The following is a 22,788-nucleotide window of genomic DNA, read 5'->3' as shown; positions in this document are numbered from 1 at the left end:
CGAAGAGTCAAAAGAGGAGGTCGAGTTATTTCTCCAGGAGGTTGTGTAGGGACTGCGCAGTAGCCTCAACAAGGCAGTTCGGTTTGGCCGAGCACGAGGAGGATTCAGTGGCCAAAGGCTAGAATAATTTTCAAGAGGGTCGGAGAATTCATCCCAGAGCAGTAGCAATTAGTCAGAGGCAGATTCGAGGCATATCTGGGTTGAGCGTGTGAGTGGTTGCACGAGTCTCGCGCAGAAATTGCATAGAGGGGTTTGAGTTAGCCAATTCGAGTGGGCACACTGAGCCGAGATTGCTTGTGGAGGAGGGTAAATTTTCCTTAGTTGATTTTGCTAGTATTTCTCTCAAATTGGATTGTCAATTTTGGGCATCCTGATTGTACTCAGAATTTCATTGTTGCATAATAATAAAACCCTCATCTGCTGAAACGATTTTCCCACACTAGGTATTTCTGGGGACATTTGTCCAAAAATAGTTGTGTTATAATTTTTTGTGTGCTCTATATTTCTCAGATTCCAGTTTATTTCCACAGCGTTTTTATTATGAAGAAATTGCAGTGTGATTTTAATTCGTTATTTTGTCCTAACAAAATAAACTTTGTAATTTTATCAATTAGAAAATTAATTCCAGTTACTACATTTCAAGTGAATTTTCACATGCAGGATTGGTTTCATGTACATGAATTGTTGATGGTATTAAATGCAATCCCTGACGTGCTATTGTTCTTAATTGTTCAGTTCTGTAACCGCATTAGGAAGTAAACCTATGGGGATTGCAAACTGATGTGTCTTGCTGGTATTGCTAAAGATTCATTTTTTTTCCCTTGGAAAAATCTGGGCAGATCAACCCCGAAGGGAATCTTTTAAAGCCCATCGGCCAGACTAGAGGGGCCTAACCCCAAGGGCATCGAGGAGAATTGACCCTGTGACCTCCCAATCAGCGAGATACTTAACAACAGGGACTCTACCAGTTGAGCTAACCCTTGAGGCTTCTAAAGATTCTTTTATCTGTTCATTGTTGTGCATTAATTGTCATTTACGATAAGCTGTAAAGGATATTGTGTTATTGGTGCAATATATTCTCGTGTTGTTAATAACCCTAAGGGCAAAAACTCCCTAGGAACATTGCACTAGGCCTGCAACTCCTTTTCCAGCTTTGACTAAGAATGGAGAATAACAATCTCTTCTTTATTGTGGTCGCCAATCTCTAAACTTTTACAATGACCAAATAAAAATGCCATGACTTTGACAATGGTCTGCATACTCCATAGCACCTGCTTGACCAACTCATTTACTTTCTTCCTCCCCATCTTTGATTTTGAAGCATTCCTCTTTAACTTACAAGCCACAGTGTGGCTTCTTCCTTATTACCTTAGAAGTCACAGTATTGCTTTTCTTCAAGTACCTAGAGCTCTATCCCTCTACTTGTTTTCCTTTATCCATAAACACTTTTATTTTTCCAAACCAAAGCCAAAATCTGGTTGTTATCCCTTAGCTTCACGCAATCACTTGCATACCTCTGGAGCATCTATTGCCTCTCCTCTGTTTGCCAATCAAACTTCTCACTTACCACCCAAAAACCATGGAACATATTCATTTCTTCTACTCTATTATTAGAGTACTAGTCTTTCCTCGTATTTTTTTAGTCGTTTGAAGACTGAAGGGCATTGATCTAAGATGTTATCTAATAGCTTCACAATTCAGCACCAATCTCTCTCAATGGAAAGCCCAATCATTGAAACTTTCTCCAAAGAATGACTAAATATCACCCACCCCTTCCATCCCCACTTGTAAATCCATTTTCATTAGTTGGGCACCACCAAATTCCTGAAAATCAACTTCTTAGGTTTCTAATCAACTCCTCCATTGTAAACATGTCTTCCATCATAGTGTTGGCCTCATATGCCTCAACCAGTACATCTCTAACGTTGGTGTTAACATTTTCTTGTGCTTTGCTAACCAATACAATAGCTAACATAGAGACCCAATACCAGCTACCATACCAAGGAGTTCTCCTCCATAGTTGCTACTCATGGGGTCTTAATAAGAGGTTATAACAACATTATTTACAGAATCCATGATAATCACCCATCCTCCATTCCCCCTTTTAGAGGCTCCACCAAAACATGTCTTGTAAGCATGACTAATTACTTTTTAAGTAGTATCAATTCTACCAACTCGCCTCGAGGGTTGTCTATTAATAGTGCCCTTACACAACAGTGTTGATGGCTCCTATTTTATTTTAATTGCTAACAAAATGAATAGAATCTCTTAACCATTTTAGCAGACTAACCATGTAGGAGACACGGATCCTAGGACTAGTCATGTCACCTAGTAAATAAGGTATGTCTACAAAGATTCCTTATTTCTTTTATGGCTCCTGCGCATTTTGCATATGAAATGTTATTCTTTAGAACATCAAGAATAGTTCTTGAACATAATAATGTTTTAAAATAGTAGAAACCGGCATTAACAACTCAAAAAGAAATCCTACTAATAACACAAAATCCACTAAACACAAACCTCAAAATATTTGTAATGACCCATCTCGAATTACGTGCAAAATAGAATATTAGCATGCATGTGATAGTGACATATGCATGCACTGCATGTATTGCATTAGTATGCATACTAATTAAATACCTAACTCAAAAGAAAATTTAAGTTACAGTTCTGAGTAAATTAATGAAATAACATAAATAAATTATATTTATAAACAAATGTTATAAAATCATAATTATAACTAAATTAATAAAGAAATATAATTAAATTATATTTTCAAACAAATATTAGAAATTTATAAACATAATAAAGAAATACAAATTAATAAAGTTATAAACAAATATTATATATTAGTTTTTCAAAACCGTAAAATAAAATCAACTTAGACTCAAACGAATTATGTATGACTCTGTTGTCAACCATGAGCACAGGTGGTCGATGCATGCTTGAAACCGACTACCTTATCCCTTATTCGCTTATTAACTTAACAGAGAGGCAAGGCAGTCATCGTTTGGGGGGAAAGACATAAGAGAAATTCTATATAAGAAAGGCACAAGGGAAGAGGAAGGGGGTATGCCGAGAAGGGTGAAGTACAGTGCAGAGGAAAACTTCAATCAGAATTGGAGAATTGAGCAATTGTTCTTGAAGCTTTTGGGCACGTCACAAGTAAAGAGAGCAAGCAGCCTAACAGTTGTGTCATTACCCAAAAAGCTTTCCCAGTGTCGTTACCCTTTCCTGCAACATCAATTGGTTTTTTAGTGGTTACCGAAGTTAGCTTGCTAAGTAACCTACTCTACCTAATTGAATGTGTTGATTTATATAGAAACCTTGCCCTCGTACCTCTAAGAGTCCTATTCAGTAAGTTAGCTCTTTTACAGTGATAAACAAGTTCAAACTACTAGGAGTTATATATATATATATATATATATATATATATATATATATATATATATATATATATATATATATATTATATATATTATAGAGTTGATTATCTTATACACTGTAATTAGAATCTCCACTTTATTGTACCTCATTTTTACAATAAGTTCGCCAGCTTCTCCCTTTGGTCGAATCTGCCTGCTTGCGCACCTCGAGGAAATGCGTAGGCCCTGTTTGAATTTATTGATGAGGGTGTCCCAAGGTAGAGGGAGCTCAGGTCCAAACTAACTAATCTCGATATTAACACGTACTCTCAAGGTAGAGATACATGTATTCACACAGAAGGCATAACACGGACAGGGGCCAGAGTGCTTCAATTTTGAAGTATTCTGGAGCTGGGTACCAGGATTGTACCTAGTTTGGCAGGGAGGATTTGGCCATTTTGGTAACAGGAACAAAATTTGGAACTACTACAATCGAGATCGACTTCAAACGCAAAAATCAGGTACACATCTGTGTAATTTAGTTGATATATTCCTGCTAAAAATTTAGAAATATAAATTGTGGTGAGGTCTTTACAATATTGTAAATATGTACTCTCTTTTTCTAAAAAGGCATCGCATATTTCATCATAAATAAATAATACATATATATTACCACTGTTACATCCAAGAGCCAAGGAGTGGTGACACGAGATCCCCTTTCTTATATAGGAAAGGAAAGTTATCATGTTGGCTTTGGTTCTAGTTTGAAAGCATCCATATGTTTCCTAAAAATGGCATTCCTTGCTGAAATCTAAATAGCCAAATCATATCCAAATGCAGAAATTTCTCTCAGGCCAACTGGAGAGTTCGCTTCATGAAAATTTGCCTGACAACAATGTTTCCATAAGAAAGAGATGCATGTTAGTCTGATCACATCCTATGCTTGCCTTCTGAATCATCCATTTGTCTCCAAACAAAAACCCTTCCCAACAAAGAGGAGAAACAAAGTGAACAGTGTATTGCGCAGCAATCCAAGCCCAAAGCATTCAGACTTTTGGCAAACCACACAGCATCCATTTGTAAGATCAATATAATGAAGTTGATCCTTTGTCTCTAATATGTGCTATGAAGGACCAACCAAACAAGCACTAGACTTAAATATATACTTTCTTGGCCGCTTGGAAAATTAAAAATAGTCCAGGGGGTAAAGACTCCACCATATGTAAAATCCACAATTTCACACGAATCCTGCAATTTCTATAACAAATTACAAAGCCATGTTGCTCCATACAAGTATTGCATTTCATGCTCCTTGTACAATTTTTCTTCCTCAATTCAAGAGATCAGAGATTTCCTGATCTGAAGCCCAAATCTTCCTTGAAAGATTTGAAATCCCAGACACAAATGGGAATTACAATCAAATTATGGCACAAAAAGGCTAAAATAAGGTGTATAAAGGTCACCACAGAAGATTCTTAGCATTTCAACTTCTCAGTAAGAAAATTTCCTCACCTCTCAACCATATTTAATTGCATCCATTCTTCCTTCCAATCCATGATAGTGCAAAGAAACCTCTACTCCTGCAATTACATTCACTTTTCTCTTTTCAAATTCCTAATATTGTTGGAATTTCTAAGTCTAATTGTTAGAAACCCTTCATGTACTTTTCTAATTTATTTCTGCCTACTTGTTCTGATTAATTAACAAGTTATTTACCATGTAAATACTAAAAATAAATACAAGTACATGCTCAACACATTACAAATCATCAACTGAAGGAAACAAAACAAGCACACAAGTGACACTGTTGTTTTTGGACCAATGTCCCCGAAAAAACCCAATGCGAGAAAATCGGTGTAGCTATCTAAGGGTTTTATTATTATGCAGTTTTTTAATACAATCTGGGTGCCAAAACCGGCTCACCCAACAGAGAATAATCTCGGCAGTAGTACCTCTCTACTCGGAAGCAGATATTGTGATTGAAACCCCGGATAAACACTCCAACAGCTCCCAGCTCCAATCTGCCCCACGAAAACCCCAGTGTCCGCCTCTAAGGACTGTGTCAGCCCTTTTTGGCCCAGCGTCAGCCCAATAACCCCTGTGTCAACCTTTAGAAGCACTGTGTTAGCCTCTAGAGCCTCTACGTCACCCACGCTGGCTCTCTGAGGCACTGCGCAGCGCCTGGTTGCCTCTATGTGGGCCCTAGCTAGTTCTACGTTGCCTCTGGTTCGGTCTACATCCCTCTCTACAAGCTTCTGCACTAATTCTCCCGATACCCTCTCTGCTTCTGTATTCAGTGCCCCTCACTACTGATCATTGATTCTATCTCTCTTAGCAAACCCCGCTCTAGAGAATCGAATGATTGATCACTCTGGTGTATTCACCAAGTGACCCTCAAGCCTCCTCTTATACTTTTCTCGTCGACAAATCAACGACAGAGATTAAGTCCCTAATCAACGGCTAAGATTAACTCTGGCTTGATCCATGACTTTTGGACCCTTCTAACATAGTTTTATATTAAATCACATTAATATTTTATTTTCCCTAAGTTTAAACTTAGGGACTCCATTAAAAATATTAATTATTTTAATATCTCCCAAATTGTTTAGAATCTGTCCAAACCATTTCTGGGTATTGGAGATCTCATGTGCTTTAGCCTCTACGCCAATTTTCGTGGCTAGAGCACATCCGATGCTACCCCAAATCAACACTCCCTCTTAGCGAGGACTGTGCTCTAGTAATACTCCTCACTGAGCATCACCCTAATCATCCGGCATCGGTCCCTATGCTGATGCTAGGCCTGTTGCCCAACATCCTTTGCACTGTTGCATCATATACTGCTACCCATGGCCCTGCCATTGCCACTACTGCGTCTGTACGACAGCTCCCTCTGCATCTGTGCTACTGCTCATGGTCCTGCCACTACCACTGTTGCATCTGCACTGCACCTCAATCACTGAGAAGTAAGTAACTGATCTCCCAACTCTGACATCTCTGTCAGGATAGAAACACTCCCTATGCTGAAGCTCCCTCTGTCACTGACAAGTGCTCCCTCTCTGACCTCTGCGCTGCTGCAACAACTCTGTGCATCTCGCACTGCTGCCTCACGTTGTCCTGGGACTCCTACAATGTAGCTCCCTCTGACGCTCCATCTGCATCTATCTCTACTGACATTCGCCAACACTGCTACTCCTCTTCGGGGCTCCCGTAGCCAGGTATAATCCAAGAGGTTGTGTACCTCAAGGATCCTGCCCCTCATCGTCTGTAATCCATCTGACTACAGCTCGATGTCTCCTCACTTCCGCTCAAGTGGCGTGTGAGCACTCATGGCACAATCATCATCTATCTCCACTTCCTTCTCCACCCTTGTGGGCGCAACCTTGGTCTCGAGAAGCCTCTCCTTTGCTCTTCTTCCTCGGACACTGGCTCGCATAGTGATCCAGTTCCCCACAGTTGAAGCATTTGACCTTGGAGAGGTCCTTCTTCCATTTTTCCTGCTTTCCCTCAGATGCTAGGGCAGCATCCTCCTCTTCCTCCTTGATTCTGATCCCCTTGTCGCTGCTTATAACCTTGCTTAGCCTTTTGATCTCTTCTTGGTGAAGATCCGCCCACATTTCCTCCCAATCTAGAAGGGTCACCCTGCCCAGTATGCTCTGGACAAACACCTTCCAATCTTCTGAGACTGTGCTCAGGTTTGTTCTCACCATCAATTCTTGATTTGGCATAGCTCCTATGGAATTTAGCTGATCCCGGATCTCCTTCAAATCGACTGAGGAAGGGGTCGATCTGTTCTCCCTTCTGCATCTGGTATGACCGCCGCTGATTTTCTAGTAGCATCTTCCTCTGCACGGAATTATACTGATACAACTTCTTTAGGGCCTCCCACATCTCATTTGTCGTATTCTTCTCAGCAATGTGTGGTACTACATGGTCCTTGACCCCATCAAGGATGATGCTCTTGGCCCTCGCCATTGCATCCTCGTACTTATCGTTATTAGTCGGGTCAACTAGGACCGCTATTGTCCTCAAGGCGAATTGCTTGAAATGGTTCCTGTTTAGAACGGATAAGATTCTAGCCTTCCAGACTACGAAATTTGAGGCTCCGTCCAGTCTGTCCTGGTCTCTTACCCCGTTCACTGCCATCTCGTTGCTCCTGTAGTTCCCTTCTGGAAGTTCTCGGTGTGACTCCCTCTGAGCCTTGATTTCCCTCCTGAAAACCCCTCTGCCAATGTTGAGATGCCCCCACTCTGATCCTTAGTGCAGCTGCACCACTGATCTGGATTTCTTGGCTAGAAATCCTTGGTAGCAATTCCCTCCTTGGTCTTGCCCTGTTAAGTATTGTTCTGACTACAGTACCCCACCAACTTCACTCTACAACTTACCCACAGCCTCCTAAGCCCCAGCGCACTGAAGGTTAGAGCTTCTAGGGTCTGCGCAATCCCGACACCAGCAAAATTCTCACCTCCCGGCCACGAGCGTTAATCCTTCCTAACTAAGAAGGATGACTGGGCACTACGTAGGTCGAGTCTACTCCCTCTGCCACTACGTTGATCTTCTTCTCGACTCAAACTTGATGACGCAAGCACTACTACATCACCCCTTCCTTGCTAGGAACAGCTTCTGTCACTTGAGACAGTTGTTTTCTGTTGTTGCTACTCTGCTCAGCTGATGTCCTCAGTTCTCCTGTGATTTGCAACCACGCCCTAATACCATGTTGGAATTTCTAAGTCTAACTGCTAGAAACTCTTCATGTACTTTTCTGATTCATTTTTGCTACTTGTTCTAATTAATTAGCAAGTTATTTACCATGTAAATACTGAAAATAAATACAAGTACATGCTCAACACATTACAGATCATCAACTAAAGGAAACAAAACAAGCACACAAGTGACATCGTTGTCTTTTGACTAATGTACCCGGAAAAACCCAATGTAGGAAAACCAGTGCAACTATCTGAGGTTTTTATTATTATGCAGTTTCTAAATACAAGCTGGGTGCCAAAACCGGCTCACCCAACAGACAATAATCTTGGTCGTAGTACCTCTCTACTCAGAAGCAGATATTCCGGCTAAAACCTCGGATAAACACTCCGACAGCGCCCAGCTTCAATCTATCCCACGAAAACCCCAGCGTATGCCTTTAGGGACTGTTTAGAATCTGCCCAAACCATTTTTGGGTATTGGAGATCTCATGTGCTTTAGCCTCTCCACTAATTTTCGTGGCTAGAGCACATCCGATGCTACCCCAAATCAACAGATATTGATAAACATAAAGAGTGTCAAACTGCGTACAATAATAGCAAATAAAGAATAGATCTCCACAGAAAGTCTCTTTGGACTGCAGTTTGCACCATTGGTCTTTAGTAAATTGTCAAAAGAGCAGTTGAGCAAATTTGGCTGCAAATCTTGCTTTCAAGACCAAAAGAACTATGGGGGTTGATCACAGAGAAACGAGGAAATCAAATAGGACAAAACAAAACCTGGAGATCAACCCATCCTGAAAACTTATTTGTTTCAACCCTTGTAAAAATATCTAAAATTTTGAACTCGGATGAACTAAAAGTGAAAATTGGTCAATAAGCCATCAAATAAACTAAGAAAAACACAAACATTTCTCGATAATTAATCAATATTCAAAAGCTATCCAACATCACAAATCACGACAGTGCAACTGCCTAAACAATTGGCTATTGGAGTATAAGGCACTTTTTGCATTAATTTTTCATATTTATAATCCTTTCAATACAAATCCATCGTGCAATTTCAAACAACATTGGTTAATGGGAGCATAAAAGGACATCATATGATATTTTCTCCATGGATTTTTACTTTCAAAAACATTTCAACAGAAGTTTGTCCTCAAAATTCAACTCTCCTTATAATTACAACTGTTTCATTTGTATTTGAGATTTTAAAAATAACATCTAGAGATTATTATCAAAACTATCCAGTATTAGGCAAAAGAATTCAGTAGTCTTACAAATCAATAAGCATTCATCCCGAGTGCATGCAACTTCAGAAGGAAAATGGAAGGCAAACTGGATATATATATATATATATATATATATATATATATATATATATATATATATATCAAGCCCCCACAGGGCTCCAGTGGTCTCTCTGCAAGGGACCTACATTTGATTATTAAAATATTTACTCTCAGCAGAAGATCTGCAAGAAGGTTTGGGAATATATTTCACGCATCCAACATCTCAACTTTCGAGTTTATCAGACTGTAAAAGAAAACTTGAATTTTTGGTAAAAAATTATTGGGTCTTGGGTTTGACGGGATAGACCATGGCCCCATTCCCTTGGCCCCCTTATTAGAGTTTTGACAACACATGGAGGGGTTTGAGAAGGGCTTCTCTGGAGTCTGAAGCCCAACATAATGTAGCAGCAAAAGCATTGAAGTGGAATAATTGGTGTTATATATAGGAGAATAATTTACAGATTTAAGCTCAGGAGAGAGGCAGGCTCAGGGTTGAGATGGAAATGCAAACTCAGGCATTGCATGACAGAGAAAAAGCCATGATTGGCATTATGGTGGCCAAGGTGGAGAGCATTGAAAGGGTTTTGTGATTTATCTGCTCCTGGCGAACACACTCAATACTCACTCATCCAGCCGGCTGACCTGTAGAATTTCTGGAAGCCAAGGAGAGCAATCAAGATACAGCAGCACAAGCAGAGAATCCAGCTATTCTTACCAAATCTAAAGTTTTAGAGGGGAACGTCCATGGACCAGCCTTCTAAATATCCAATCATTATAGAATGTTTTGCAATTTTTTGCTTCTGTTGAACTAGTTTGTAAGGGAACTCACTTGCCAATTTTGTGTTGTCACTACTAGGCCAAGTAGTATTGAAGTTTGTTTGGAACTGTTACCACAAAATCTAGCAGGCCTAGTGCAAAGCTTCACTAAACAGATCCAGACCTCGTGTCAACGAGGGATTGGCCACCACTGTCACCTCAGCAGCCTTTCTCCAGCTATATAGTGGTAAGTAAACCACAAGGGAGGCCTCTCTATATACAGATCACCTAAAACTTAAAAGATATTTAATAAGAAGGGCAGTAGGGAAGGGGCAAAAGAAGGGGAAGAATGCCCCCATTGGTGATGCCCCCCCCCCATTCCAGTTTCATCAAGGTCTGTCAGTGCTCCCTCTGTTGGAAGTAGGGCTGCAACAGCACCTTCAAATGTTGAGGGAAAAATAAATTTAGAAAGACAACAAGCTCAAGAAAGTAAATATCCCTTGTGGAAGTATGTCACAAAAGATCAAGGGCCAAGCCACAAGTTAAAGGGAGGAGGCAATGTTCTTTGGACATGCAGCTATTGCAACAGTCAATTCAAGAGCACTTAAGTGCATTTGTTGGGCTTACCAGGTTGTGGAATTGGAGCATGTGCAAATGTGTCTGTAGCTAAGAGGAAAGGAATGGAAAAAGAGGCCAATGTTGGTGTGGCAAGGGTGGTTGCATCATCTAAAAAAAATAAGAATGAAGATCCCCTTCCATTCTTGAGAAAAAACAGCAACAAGTTTCCATTTGAGAGTTTTGGTGGGGATGTAGGTCAAGCAGCAAAAAGAAAGGCAGCAGCACTTGGTCCAATGGACAAGATATTTCAGCAAGAGAGATAGGAAGAGCTTGATATCACCATTGCCTTCTTTTTCTATTTGAACTGCATATCATTTAATGTTGCACGATCACCTTTATTTATTGAGAAGTGTCAAGCTCTAACGCAAGGGGCTCCACCGGGGTATGAGCCTCCTATGTTTAAGAGGCTTAGAACCACATTGTTGGCTAAGAAAAAGAAAGAGGTGGATAAAATGCTTGAGCCTATTAAATCAGCATCGCAACATCTAGGGTTGGTATTGTTTTTTATGGATGGACAGATCCAACATGCCACCCACTCATCAACTTCATGGCGTCTTCCTTGAATGGACCAGTTTTCTTGAAATCAATGGATGCACTTGGAAAATACAAGGAAGCACAATATATGGGTGAGCTGTTCATTAAAGTTATTAAAGATGTAGGTGTTGATTCTTGTGTGCAAATCATTACAGACAATGAACCTATTTGCAAGGTTGTTGGCATGATTGTGGAAGCTAAATATCCACAAGTATTTTGGACATTTTGCATTGTCCATTCCTTGAATTTAGCACTTAAAACTATTGCTTTTGATGTGCCTTGGACTGGAAGTCTTATTGAGGATGCACGGCATATCTACAACTTTGTACAAAATCATATCAATGCCCTCACCATCTACAAAGAATACATACATCTATCATTGTTGAAGATTGCAGAAACACGGTTTGCCTCTACATTCGTCATGCTGAAGAGGTTGAGGGAAGTCAAGACCGCTCTTGGGGCCATAGTTATTTCAAAGTTTTGGCCTTTTCGAGAAAGACAGATCATGTAGCCTCAAAAAGAGTTAAGGACACAGTGTTAGATGATGCTTGGTGGGAGAGTAGATCTCACTATTAAGATCATGGACCCTATCATTGCTTTGCTACGATTTGTGTATACAAACCAACCCATCCTAGGAGAGGTTTATGAGGGATGGGATTCCATTATTGAGTCCGTGAGGACCATTATTTTACAGAGAGAGTGCCCTGAGTATGAGACATCATCGGAGGCCTTCTTCACCACCATACAGGATATTCTTGTCAACAGGTGGGGCAAGAATTGCACACCTTTGTGTTTGACACAGTCATTGAATCCAAAATACTACAGCAATGAGTAGTTGAATGGTGGACCTTTCCGCAAACTCCCTCCTCACATGGATGGTGAAATTTGACAGGGGAGGAACGATGCATTGGAACAGATATTTCAAGATAGAGCATCCCTTGATGAGGTGGAGGACGCCTTTGGATAGTTTTCCACTGGCACAGGGCGATTTGCACGCTATGATGTGATTAGAGTCAAGGGGGCTAAGAAGCCCTATTCTTGGTGGGCAACTCAAGAGGCAACATGCCCTCCTCTATAGGCAATTAGCCATGAAGCTCATTTCTCAGGTTACTTCATCCTCTTGTTGCGAGGGGAATTGGAGCACATGTGGGAATTTGTATAGTTTGAAGAAGAGTAGGCTTGAGCAGTCCAAGGCAGAGACAATGGTGTATATGCACACCAACCTCCATCTTATTTACAGGCAGAGGGAGGAGTTGTTGACGAGACAAACATGTGGGATGTGTTTCCTAATGATATGGGTTTGGACATCAACGTTGAGTTGGCATTGGCCAACTTGGAACTTAATGAACCAGTGCTAGAGCCCATCACTTTTGAAGATGGTGATACTCTTGAGGAGTCATCCTCCACACCAGCAGATGCAGAGATTACATTGGTACAGAGGAGGAGGATGCAGATGAGAGCAGTGGTGACCATGACAGTGATGTTGATTTTGATGATGATGATTGATGAGCTGCCTACTACCTTGTAGTTGTTTTGTATTTGCTATTTCTGTTTGCCATTGGCATTGCTAGTCAAGAGTCCTCAGGACTCAGTACTTATGTAACACATTTTGATTTTGATGACTTAATGAGAAAATTGCAATTTATTGTTAATTTCTTGTCTTTCTCATATTGGATCGTTGATGAATCTATCACGATTGTATTTGTTACAAATTTACAATGTAGAATCCAACTGTATGTCTGAATTTGTATCATCATGAGAATTTGTGTAATATGAAATATCTAATTAGTATTTATATATATATAACATGTCCTACGTGAACTGTTCCAGGGGGGTCTACATGCCCTGTGTCGGACACTCGAATTTGCGTGCCTCTTGTCCCCATGTCTAGTGACTTAGGAGATGTTATGTCACTGCAACCCATTGTGGTTGAGGACCCGTTTCAGAACTTGGCAATGGATTTTACTGAAACTAATAATCCACCAACACACTATTTAAGTGCTACATACATAATTACAGCTACAGATTTTTTGACACAATCGGCAAAGGCTGTGTTGACTTGAGATTGCTTGAAGGAGACTGCTACCAGATTCATCTTTGAGCACATCATCACAAGATTTGAATGCCCGCATAGCCTCTCCAGTGACCAGGGTCGACATTTGACTGGTGGAACGATGGCTACTCTAGTGAAAGTGTTCATGATTCATCACCACAGCAGAACATTGCAGTATCCACAAACTAAAAGAATGACAGAGGCATCCAACAAGATCTTAGAACATAAATTACCTAGATGTGTTTGATCAATAGAGAATTTATTTTATTATATGGGCTTATATGACTACCTGCAAGACCTTAACAAAGCACACACCATCTAATTTGGTGCATTGAAAGAAAGCGGAAATCCACTAAAATATTTGATACCAAATTTGAGCATAGTTGTAGCCACATAGATGTGAAAAAAGTAGTGATTACAGGATAGATTAGATATGGTAATATAATTAGAAGATCACTGTTTTTTGTTGGAATATCATCAAATATTACAAAAGTGGCACCAAAGGCATGGCACAATAAGCATATTCAGAAAAACTAGTTTCACCAAAGGGATTTGATGTTAATGCACGGTGGTAAATTTTGGAAACACACATGAAAGTTCAGGATGCATTGGCAGGACCCCAGAAAATTGTGCAAATCACCAGCAAGGGGGTAGTGCAATCACGCGGTTAGACAAACAACAAAAATAGCAATGGGTGAACATTGCAAAGCTGAAGTCCTACACGGCCCCAACCCCTATAGAGCCACCCTTAGCACTTTGAGGAGGGGGGGTGTTAGTGTACCATACTAGAACTCAATTTCCACAGTTATTTCCAGAGATTTCATTTTTGCAAGTCAATTTTTGCGAAATCCAATTTCAACAATTTCTATTCATTGCTAGCTTTTTGTTAGTTGTTGCTTTGTAGCTCTACGAATAAAACAACAAAACAAACCAATGGTTACACAAACCTAAAAATACTCCACTAAAGAGAAGCTTTATGATCATTGTGTGAACAGGAACTTGGGATGTATGGATGGGATGCAATGACTATCATGGGAACTCGAGAAACTATAGAGTTAATGGACCACAGAACAAGGAGAGTGCCTTTGATCAGGTCCCTACAGAAGGGAAGCCTCTGTGTCAAAAGACTGTAATTGCAGGAATTTCAGTTGATAGAAAAGTTGGATCTGGTCACCATTAAATGTGATTATGAGTAGGTGGCATGAGAAGAAGGTTTTAATCTCAAGCAGGTCACATCCAAGCCAATCATCTTGCATTTATGGTCTAGAAAGCCACTACAAAAAATAAATAAATAAAATAGAAAATAATTGACCTACATTGATGATCGAATCTAGATAGGACTTGTGAGGGATTTAAGTGCAGGATTGAGTAAAAGATCAACAGTCAGGTGGAGTATTCTTCAAACTACACCAATCCCAAGAAAAGCATTTAAAGCAAGGATTTAAAACAATATTGAAGCATAAATAGAATGCCACCACACAGAGTACCAGTAGCAGGCAAGGTCACAACAAGCAGCATGACCTTTAGGAACAAGATGAGGGGGGAGAAGGCCCCCATTCTGGAGGTGCAAAACCAAGTCTGCTCAGATGAAAGACTTGATGCGTGAGTGCATGTGCACGAGAGTGAACATCTGAAAGGCTAGGTAGAGCTTGTATAGTTGGTGGATTACGACACCCATAACTATTTCGTATTGCCTGAGTTTTCACCAGACCGATATTCAAAATTGAAGGAGACCAAGACCAAGATCTTCATGTCATTCAAGCCCTTCTTCAAATCCATTGTTACCAGCCTATTGCATATCCCATGTTTTGGAAACTCTCTGATGATGATAAAGAGTGTAAGGCCGTTACTATTGAAAACCCATTCTGGAGGAATTTGGTTACACAAGAAAATTCCCATCAATGCAAAGGATATCCAAGGAGAAATGGGATGTCATTAAAACATTCTCTGTTCACGCTCCAATATTGAAAGGAGGAGTTCCCACAAAGGAACAAGTGGACCCATGCCTATAATATGGCACAAAAGTCAAAAACCATTCCTACGATATAGGCTGTATCTGTAATCTGTCAGTTAGCATTATAGCACAGTTGTCTACAAGGGTGCTATGGATCTACCAAAAGGGCGAGTATTCAAAATTGGTGGTTCATGTGGCTAAGATCTATGCATCCAAGGTAAAGTTGAACTGGGTGAGGTATCTCACTAATAAGATCCTGCAAAATGTACTAGACACGCAAGACCAAAACCAGAACTTTCATTACAAGAGTTTCTTGCCATTGATTACATTTTCTAAATGAGCAAAGCAAGCAAGCATTAAACTACCACACTGGCATCCTTAGGCCAAGTTTGTCACAGCTAATTATGAAGCCCTCTCTTGTTCATCGAACAAGGTGGCACAAGTCGGTATTGATCCAAGTTCAAAAGCTACTACCAAGTCATGTACGATATCATTATGCAAACCACCAAGATACTTGCGGGGATTATTGAAAATTTGAGGTCGCAAGACACTACTGTGCAATGAGATTGTGACTTCAAGGGAGTAGCATGAATTTGTAGGCAGAGGTTGAGACTTTGAGTTCATGTTGACACCCAAGCTTGTTGAGCATGCCAGAAAGAGATGGACCTAGGTGGTTGAAGAGCATCAAAAGAAGCAAGGGAAGCAAACATTACTAAAAGTGGAAGCAAAGAAGGATGGCAGCATAAGTAAAAGTCCTCAGCTCAATGTGGAGGAGGCAGATGCACCAAAATCCACTAAGTCCCCTAACTCGGAGATGTGGAGGAAGAGGAGTCCACTCATTGTCCATGGTGGAGCTTACAACCTAGTGACATGGCTAGCATTGCAACCCCATCTTCCCACCATAGGAACATCAAACGGTCGAACAACGTGCAGCCTTTCAACATCCTTGCAAGCTAGGGTACCCCCACTACCACCAAGTAGTACACAATACTACTACATAACAGTGGAAAGGTCAGGTCCTCAATGCTGCAAGTGCATCAATCACTCCAGCTTTAGATAGCCAAAGAAGGTGCACTCTCACCACCACAGGACTTGACTACCCCTCAAGCAACTCTGCAAACACAGATGTTCATCACACCACCTCGATTTGTCCTGAATACATCAACACTAATTCCCATGCCTACAACCTCAGAGGAGTCAGACTCAAATGGGTTCAATCAAGGCAGACAAGAGACTGAAGGAGAAGAAGTGTCGCTCCCTAGAGATATGCAATTCATTAAGCTGCAATAAGAGAAGCCCCAACTCGAATCAGCCTATGGGGAAGTGTAAGAATCGAAGAAATTCCACCAAATACACCGCCACTGCCACAGCTAAAAATAAAAGCTTGCACTGTGAGCTTGGAAAGGCAAACAACCATCAGTGAAGAAAGGATGACAACAGAATGGGCAAGGGCACTAGTGAAGTCCCTTGGGCAGCAATTCAAATGGGTAACCATCCTAAGGGAGAAGAAGCAAAAAGAAATAATAAACAAGTTTCTATGCATTCTTGAGGAAATCAATATAGTAGAAGAGTTTGTGCATCTTCACCCGTAGCCCCCCCTTCCATGATGATCGCACTATGTCTCAACCCACATCTGATGCAGTGTACAATCCACTAGCCATAGTACATGCAACTGATTCAGGATTTGAGTTCGGATTCTAGACCAAATAGAAAGATTTCACAACTGAATCTACCGAGCAAGGAGGTGGTAGATCCAACCCATTTGGTATAGCCAGGTAACCCTCATAGCAAAAGAAGTCAGATAAAGAGATACGATCCAGATGTAGTACGTCGTTGATCTCTGGAAGATGGACCTACCCTCACTCATCAAGCTCATTACGAAATCCACTACAAATTTAGAACCTGCAACTTAAAGAACAGGCAATATAATGGGAAAGGGAAAGGGACACACTACAGATGAAAGTTGAACAAGCTACAAAAAATGAAAGCCATTGAGGGAAGCAAGCAGAGCGAGCTGCCATAGCATTGGCTAAGCAAGCAGAGGAGGGCATTGTTGCACAGGAAATATTAAAGAAACAAGCTGCCCATGCCAGAAAGAATGAAGTGAAGACCCATGAAGCAGCTTTGAAGGCAAAGCAAAAGCTATCTGCATGTTTTGAGGAGGTGCTCCCACACCTGCCTAAGGCTCTTGAAATTGCTCAACGAGAAAGCAGTCCAGTGACCAAGGTACAGTAACCATGTGCCTAATCATAGAAAACAAAAAATGGTCGTTGAAGCCCGCAACAGATATAGAGGCAAGAATAAAACAAGCAAAAAAGAAAGAAATCACATAACTGGAAGTTGCTGAAGTGGAAGCACCCAGGAAAAGACAAGCTTTAATCATTGCTTCTGTGATTGTTGAAGCCCGCACACAAATAGACAAGTTAGTGCAGCTACATCTGAACTGCCAAAGTCTATGGGTGAAACTTTAAAAGCATGGAGACATCCTTGCAGAACCTAAGTGGGGCATTCAACGGGAGACAGAGAAACTACAGGAGCACTACAAGATGGTGTGTGTTGAAGTCATCTCATCAAATATTACAAATGACGAGATGGGAGATGTACAATGCATAGCATTACAATAGGACGCTCTAGAAGTTAACAAGAAAAGAGTGAGGATTCTGGCAAGACAACTTGCAAGGAAAGCACAATCCTAGTTTACGGTGATTAAGAAGATGAAGCTAAAAGCAAGGGCCAAGATGGAAGTATTGACCTAGGGAATACCAACTGTGGAGGACCTAACAAACATTCCAGTGGCAAAGTATGCCCCAAAAATCCAGGAACCAAGAACAAGTTGGAATCCTGTTTTTTAATATTTCAATAGATTGAAGACAATGCAGTGAAAGAAATTCCAAACCTGGGACCCATTTTCGAAGAATAAGATGCAAAACCCAACTTGAGGACAAGTTGGAAGGCAGGGTCAACGAGTTGTCATGGCCCAATTTTGACTGAAGTACTGGCATGGAGCAAAGTTCAGCAAAAGGTGAATCTACAAGAGCCATATGGCCTCAAAACCTTGAGAACACAGTTCTGTAGAAGCATGAGTACACAATTCTACAAAAGCCTGAGTGCATAGAGACGAAGGGGTCATCCTATATATCCTCTATGCATAGTATCTCCAACCCTTTGCACATGTCTCTAAAGGCACCAACTCTTTTGTATGATTGGCTAACCACTAGCAGATAACCAGATACAATCAAAATATTCTGTAACCACTCCAATCACCTATATCTATGAGTACTGATAGAGTAGTTGTGGTTAGAGGATAGATGAGAGTTCTAAGTTAGTTGATCTGTCCTGAGTTATGCGCATCACTTGTGCTATAATGATCATTATGTTTATACAATGGAGACCTATTCTGCTCATGGTCATCAAATCAGGCAGGGCGGTATATGCCCAAGATGTAGTATATGAAAGCACCAATCTCTTGAAAGATGGTCAATGCCCAAACTTCATCATAGGAAGGTTTCTCAAGTTCTCAAACGCAGGTTGATGTTATTCATAGTCGTCTAATTCAACCTCTACTCAATGCTCATACAATAAACTAAAAACGTTGTAAATTAGGGTCTAGCCTCAGTGGTTATCTGATGGGGAGTTATCCTCCCGGCCCAGGTTCTATTTCTGTAAGTGACATGACAAAGCTTCAAGATTCTGGTTTACCCTGGGTACAAACCTCAGAATGAGGGGAAGTGAACGGTGGGTTCCGCGGGAAATACATTACATGGGATAAACCAAATAAAAAACTGATCAAAACAACTCAAGACAGCTTTACAATTACGTCAAACCTGCTTAATTGTACAAACCTTCATTTTCCAAAGTTATTAAGTCTTTTGTTGTGATAGGTCCCGTTTCACAATCCCTGCTACAACACAAAAATATCAATATTAAAACACAAGAAGGCGCTTTCACTCAAACTACCATCGTCTCTGGCAGAACGCAGGATCTCAATCAGTTTTGTGACGTGTACTGGTAACCGATATTGGAATCCAAACTTCTCCCCAGCTAATCAGAGCTACACAATCCAATGGCCTCCGTGAAACCCATAATTCTGAATGTCCATACCACTAGTCAGTTGATAATCTTCCCCCAAATCAACAGCATCTCTACTGAACCAACAAACCCGAATTCCCTGTCCGACCAGACCCCAAAAATCTGAGAAAGTAGTTTCAGGACGTAATCCAGGAGTCTTTATCATTATCTAAATTCACAGCGGAGTCTACACAATGCCGAGAATGGATATATCAAAATGCAAAATTCCCAAAAGGCAACTGTGGCCTCGACCCATATGCATTCAAATACCACCGCCCACTAAATCTCTAATCTACAGGTACCCAAATGTCTATATCTCTAAAGACTCAAAATTAGGCCATTGATAAAGACTAAATAAGGATGAGAATTACACGACAGAAGGGCTCACTGATACAATTTTTCTCTAATTTCCATTTTCCGTTTCATGGGTGCCCTACATTTGATAAATGTAAACAGGGAAGAGTAATTATTTACAAAAAGAACAAAACGTCAAGAAAAGATTTGCAGAGCACCTCACACTGGCGTGCATTGCTGTGATTAAGCCACTGAAGAAGGCAATCCTGGTGCACATACTTGATGCTCCCACTGCAAGCACATGGGTAATGCAAGGGATTGTCCCGGTCCCCACTGTTCCTGCATATCCTGCAAACATCCCCTTCCTCCTCCTCATTTGATATTGCAGAAGGCAGAGCTCTGAAGCTTTCAGGCATTTGCCTCTCCTCCTGCCGCTGTCGCCCCCCTCCTTCTGGTGCATCATTAATCTCCATCGCCCTTGCCTTAGGACAACAATCTCCTCGATTACCTCCACACCAATTGCCCGGAGAAAAAAAATTGCAAAGAGCAAAACAATTGCAGAGAATTAAGCAGTGTGTGTACGTGTATCGTGACTCGGGCTTGTGGAGGGCCGCAACGGTGAATCTTGAAATGGTTGTTGGTTTTGCGACAACTCACAAGGTATGACAGGTATGTCTATTAATCCTCAAATTTCTTATGAGCGAAGATAGAAAACGATATCGATATATATAGTGTGTGGTCTATTGGGAAAAAGATTGCCCTCCGGTCTCTAATTTGGATATGGGCTTTCATCGAGAAATGTGTTTTTAAATTCTGTGAAAATCACAATGTAAGCCGATCGAGGTCGCTTGGTAAATCAAGAGTAATGTGGTTAACCAATCGAGGTCGCTTGGTAAATCAGTGCCTATGGTAAGTGGATATTTGAATTAAAAGGTAGAGTATCCTTATTTTTATCTTTTGCACAGATGAGTAGTCGAATGTGTGGGGTTGTATATAAGGAAAGTATGACTATGTACATATAAGTGGATTAAAGTTCATTTCCATGTTTGGTTTTTTTAAGTTTAAAGGGGTTGGATTAAATAGTGAAAAGTGAAGAGTTTTTCATTCTTGAGCAAGGTTCAATTCTCATGAGGGCCTAATGTGAAGCTATGGGGTGCTTTGATGGTAGTGGTCAAATGTATGGTTATAGCCAAAGAGATTGTATTAAATGGCCACATCACTCGTGCACACATAAGAGGATTAAAGTCTACCCTCATGTCCTTCAATTTTATTAAGTCTTAGGTTAGTAGTTTAAGTGGTTGGGAGCGCAGTTTGTTCTCCCCTCGCACGAGTTCAATTCGAAGGGACATGTTTAGCCCTTTGTGATAAGGTTGGAAGTTTTAACCCTGTGCAAGAATTAACTGCAAACGAATTCTTGAAAAAAAAAAAAAAAAATATATATATATATATATATACAATCGCGAGAACATAAAATAAACACTGAGATTTTCTCCTTGAACCCAAACTGGGAAAAGCAGATTGATTTTTCATTATATCCCTTTCAATGTTACAATACATTATATACATGTCTAAGCATTCATAAACTCCAATCCATTAACCATGGATTAGAACATAATCGTAGTTCCCTTGACCGGATCTACAAAATACCATGCCCAAAAAACCATGCGCGAAACCATGGGTAGGTTTGCCCACCATCCTTGGATCCATCCAACTATTATTGGATCTGCATAAAAAATAAATAAGTAAATAAAATAAAATAAAAAATCCTAGGGTCTTGCCTCAGACCCCGTGCAAGGGGGTTATCACTCCCCCTGCGACCCCTTCCCCCCCCCCCCCCCCCCCACTGCACCCAACACAATGTAACAGCACCTAATGCTAGTCCTCGAAAGAATATAACACATACCCAACATTCTCCCACTTGTTGTTTTCTTTCCACATAGGGGGTCGTGGGAGTGCATAGTCATTGGTCCCGAGCTACAATGCCCATTATTTCTCTACACCAAGAAAACTTCTCAGTGCTCACAGACTTTGCCAATGCATCTGCAACATTCTTCAAAGTGTCCACCTTTACTAACAACACCTTTTTATCTTCAACCATATCCCTCACATAGTGAACATCAATGTGCTTTATCTTTGAATGATAAGCAGGATTCTCTGCTAAGAAAATTGCACTTTGGTTGTCACAGTCTATCCTTATAGCTCGATGTACCAACCCCATACTAGAATACAATATCTGCAACCAAATTATTTCCTTGCTTGCATGAGTGATTGCCATGATTCAGCCTCTGTAGTTGAAAGTGCCACTACACACTGTCTCTTGCTCATCCAACTGACTGCTCCTCCAAATAGGTTAAACACATACCCACTTGTAAATCTTCTCTAATCTAGATCTACAGCCCAGTTTGCATCAACAAAGCCACATATGTCCAACACTTTTGTCCAATCCTAGTCTTCCTTGGTAGCACAAACCACAATCATAATTCCACGCAAATACCTAAAAACCTGCTTCACTATTGCCCAATGTTCCTTCCTGGTTTTGACATAAACCTACTCAATACTCCCACCACATGTGCAATGTCTGGCCTAGTACAAACCATTGCATACATCATGCTACCAACTGCATTCACATATGGAACATGGGACATGTCCTCTTCCTCTTCATGTAGCTTGGGACATTGTTCAACAAATAACTTTACACCAATAGGAATAGGAACCTTCATTAATTTACTATCCTGCATATTAAACCTTTGCAATATTGTCTTGACATACTTCCTCTGGTTTAACCAGAGCTTTCTCTTTGTTTGCTCTCATTTAATTTCCATGCCCAAAATATAGTTTGCAACACCAAGATCCTTCATGTTGAATTTAAAGGACAACTGGATCTTCGAATCCTGGATAATTTCTATGTCATTTCCAATCAGCAACATATCATCCACATACAAGACCAAATAAATAACATTGTCACCAATTAATTTAAAATACACATAGTGATCCATGTTTCTCCTTGTGAAGCCAAGTCGCTATATATATGTATCAAAATTTTGATACCACATCCTTGGTGACAACTTTAACCCATACAAAGACTTTTTTATCTTGCATACCAATTCTTTCTTACCCTTCACTGCAAAGCCTTCTGTTTGCTTCATGTAATCTC

At 40.5% G+C, this 22,788-nt stretch overlaps 1 protein-coding gene across 1 annotated transcript in view; it reads right to left on the bottom strand.

Annotated features, from left to right (window-relative positions):
- Window positions 1-20,346, bottom strand: part of CER9 (RING/U-box superfamily protein) — a 49,109-nt gene extending 28,763 nt beyond the window's left edge. Inside the window, exon 1 of the mRNA XM_089395470.1 lies at window positions 19,853-20,346. Within this exon, the coding sequence (XP_089251596.1) occupies window positions 19,853-20,107 (255 nt within the window). The 5' untranslated portion in view covers window positions 20,108-20,346. The remainder of the gene's footprint in view (window positions 1-19,852) is intronic.
- Window positions 20,347-22,788: the final 2,442 nt, after the last annotated feature.

Source organism: Pinus tabuliformis, chromosome 1_2 (assembly GCF_031772625.1).
Source record: "Pinus tabuliformis cultivar Carrire ecotype Pingquan chromosome 1_2, CPIR1, whole genome shotgun sequence".
Classification (NCBI taxonomy): domain Eukaryota; kingdom Viridiplantae; phylum Streptophyta; class Pinopsida; order Pinales; family Pinaceae; genus Pinus; species Pinus tabuliformis.
The sequence above is the reverse complement of the archived record's forward strand: the minus strand, read 5'-3'. Positions and strand labels throughout refer to the sequence as shown.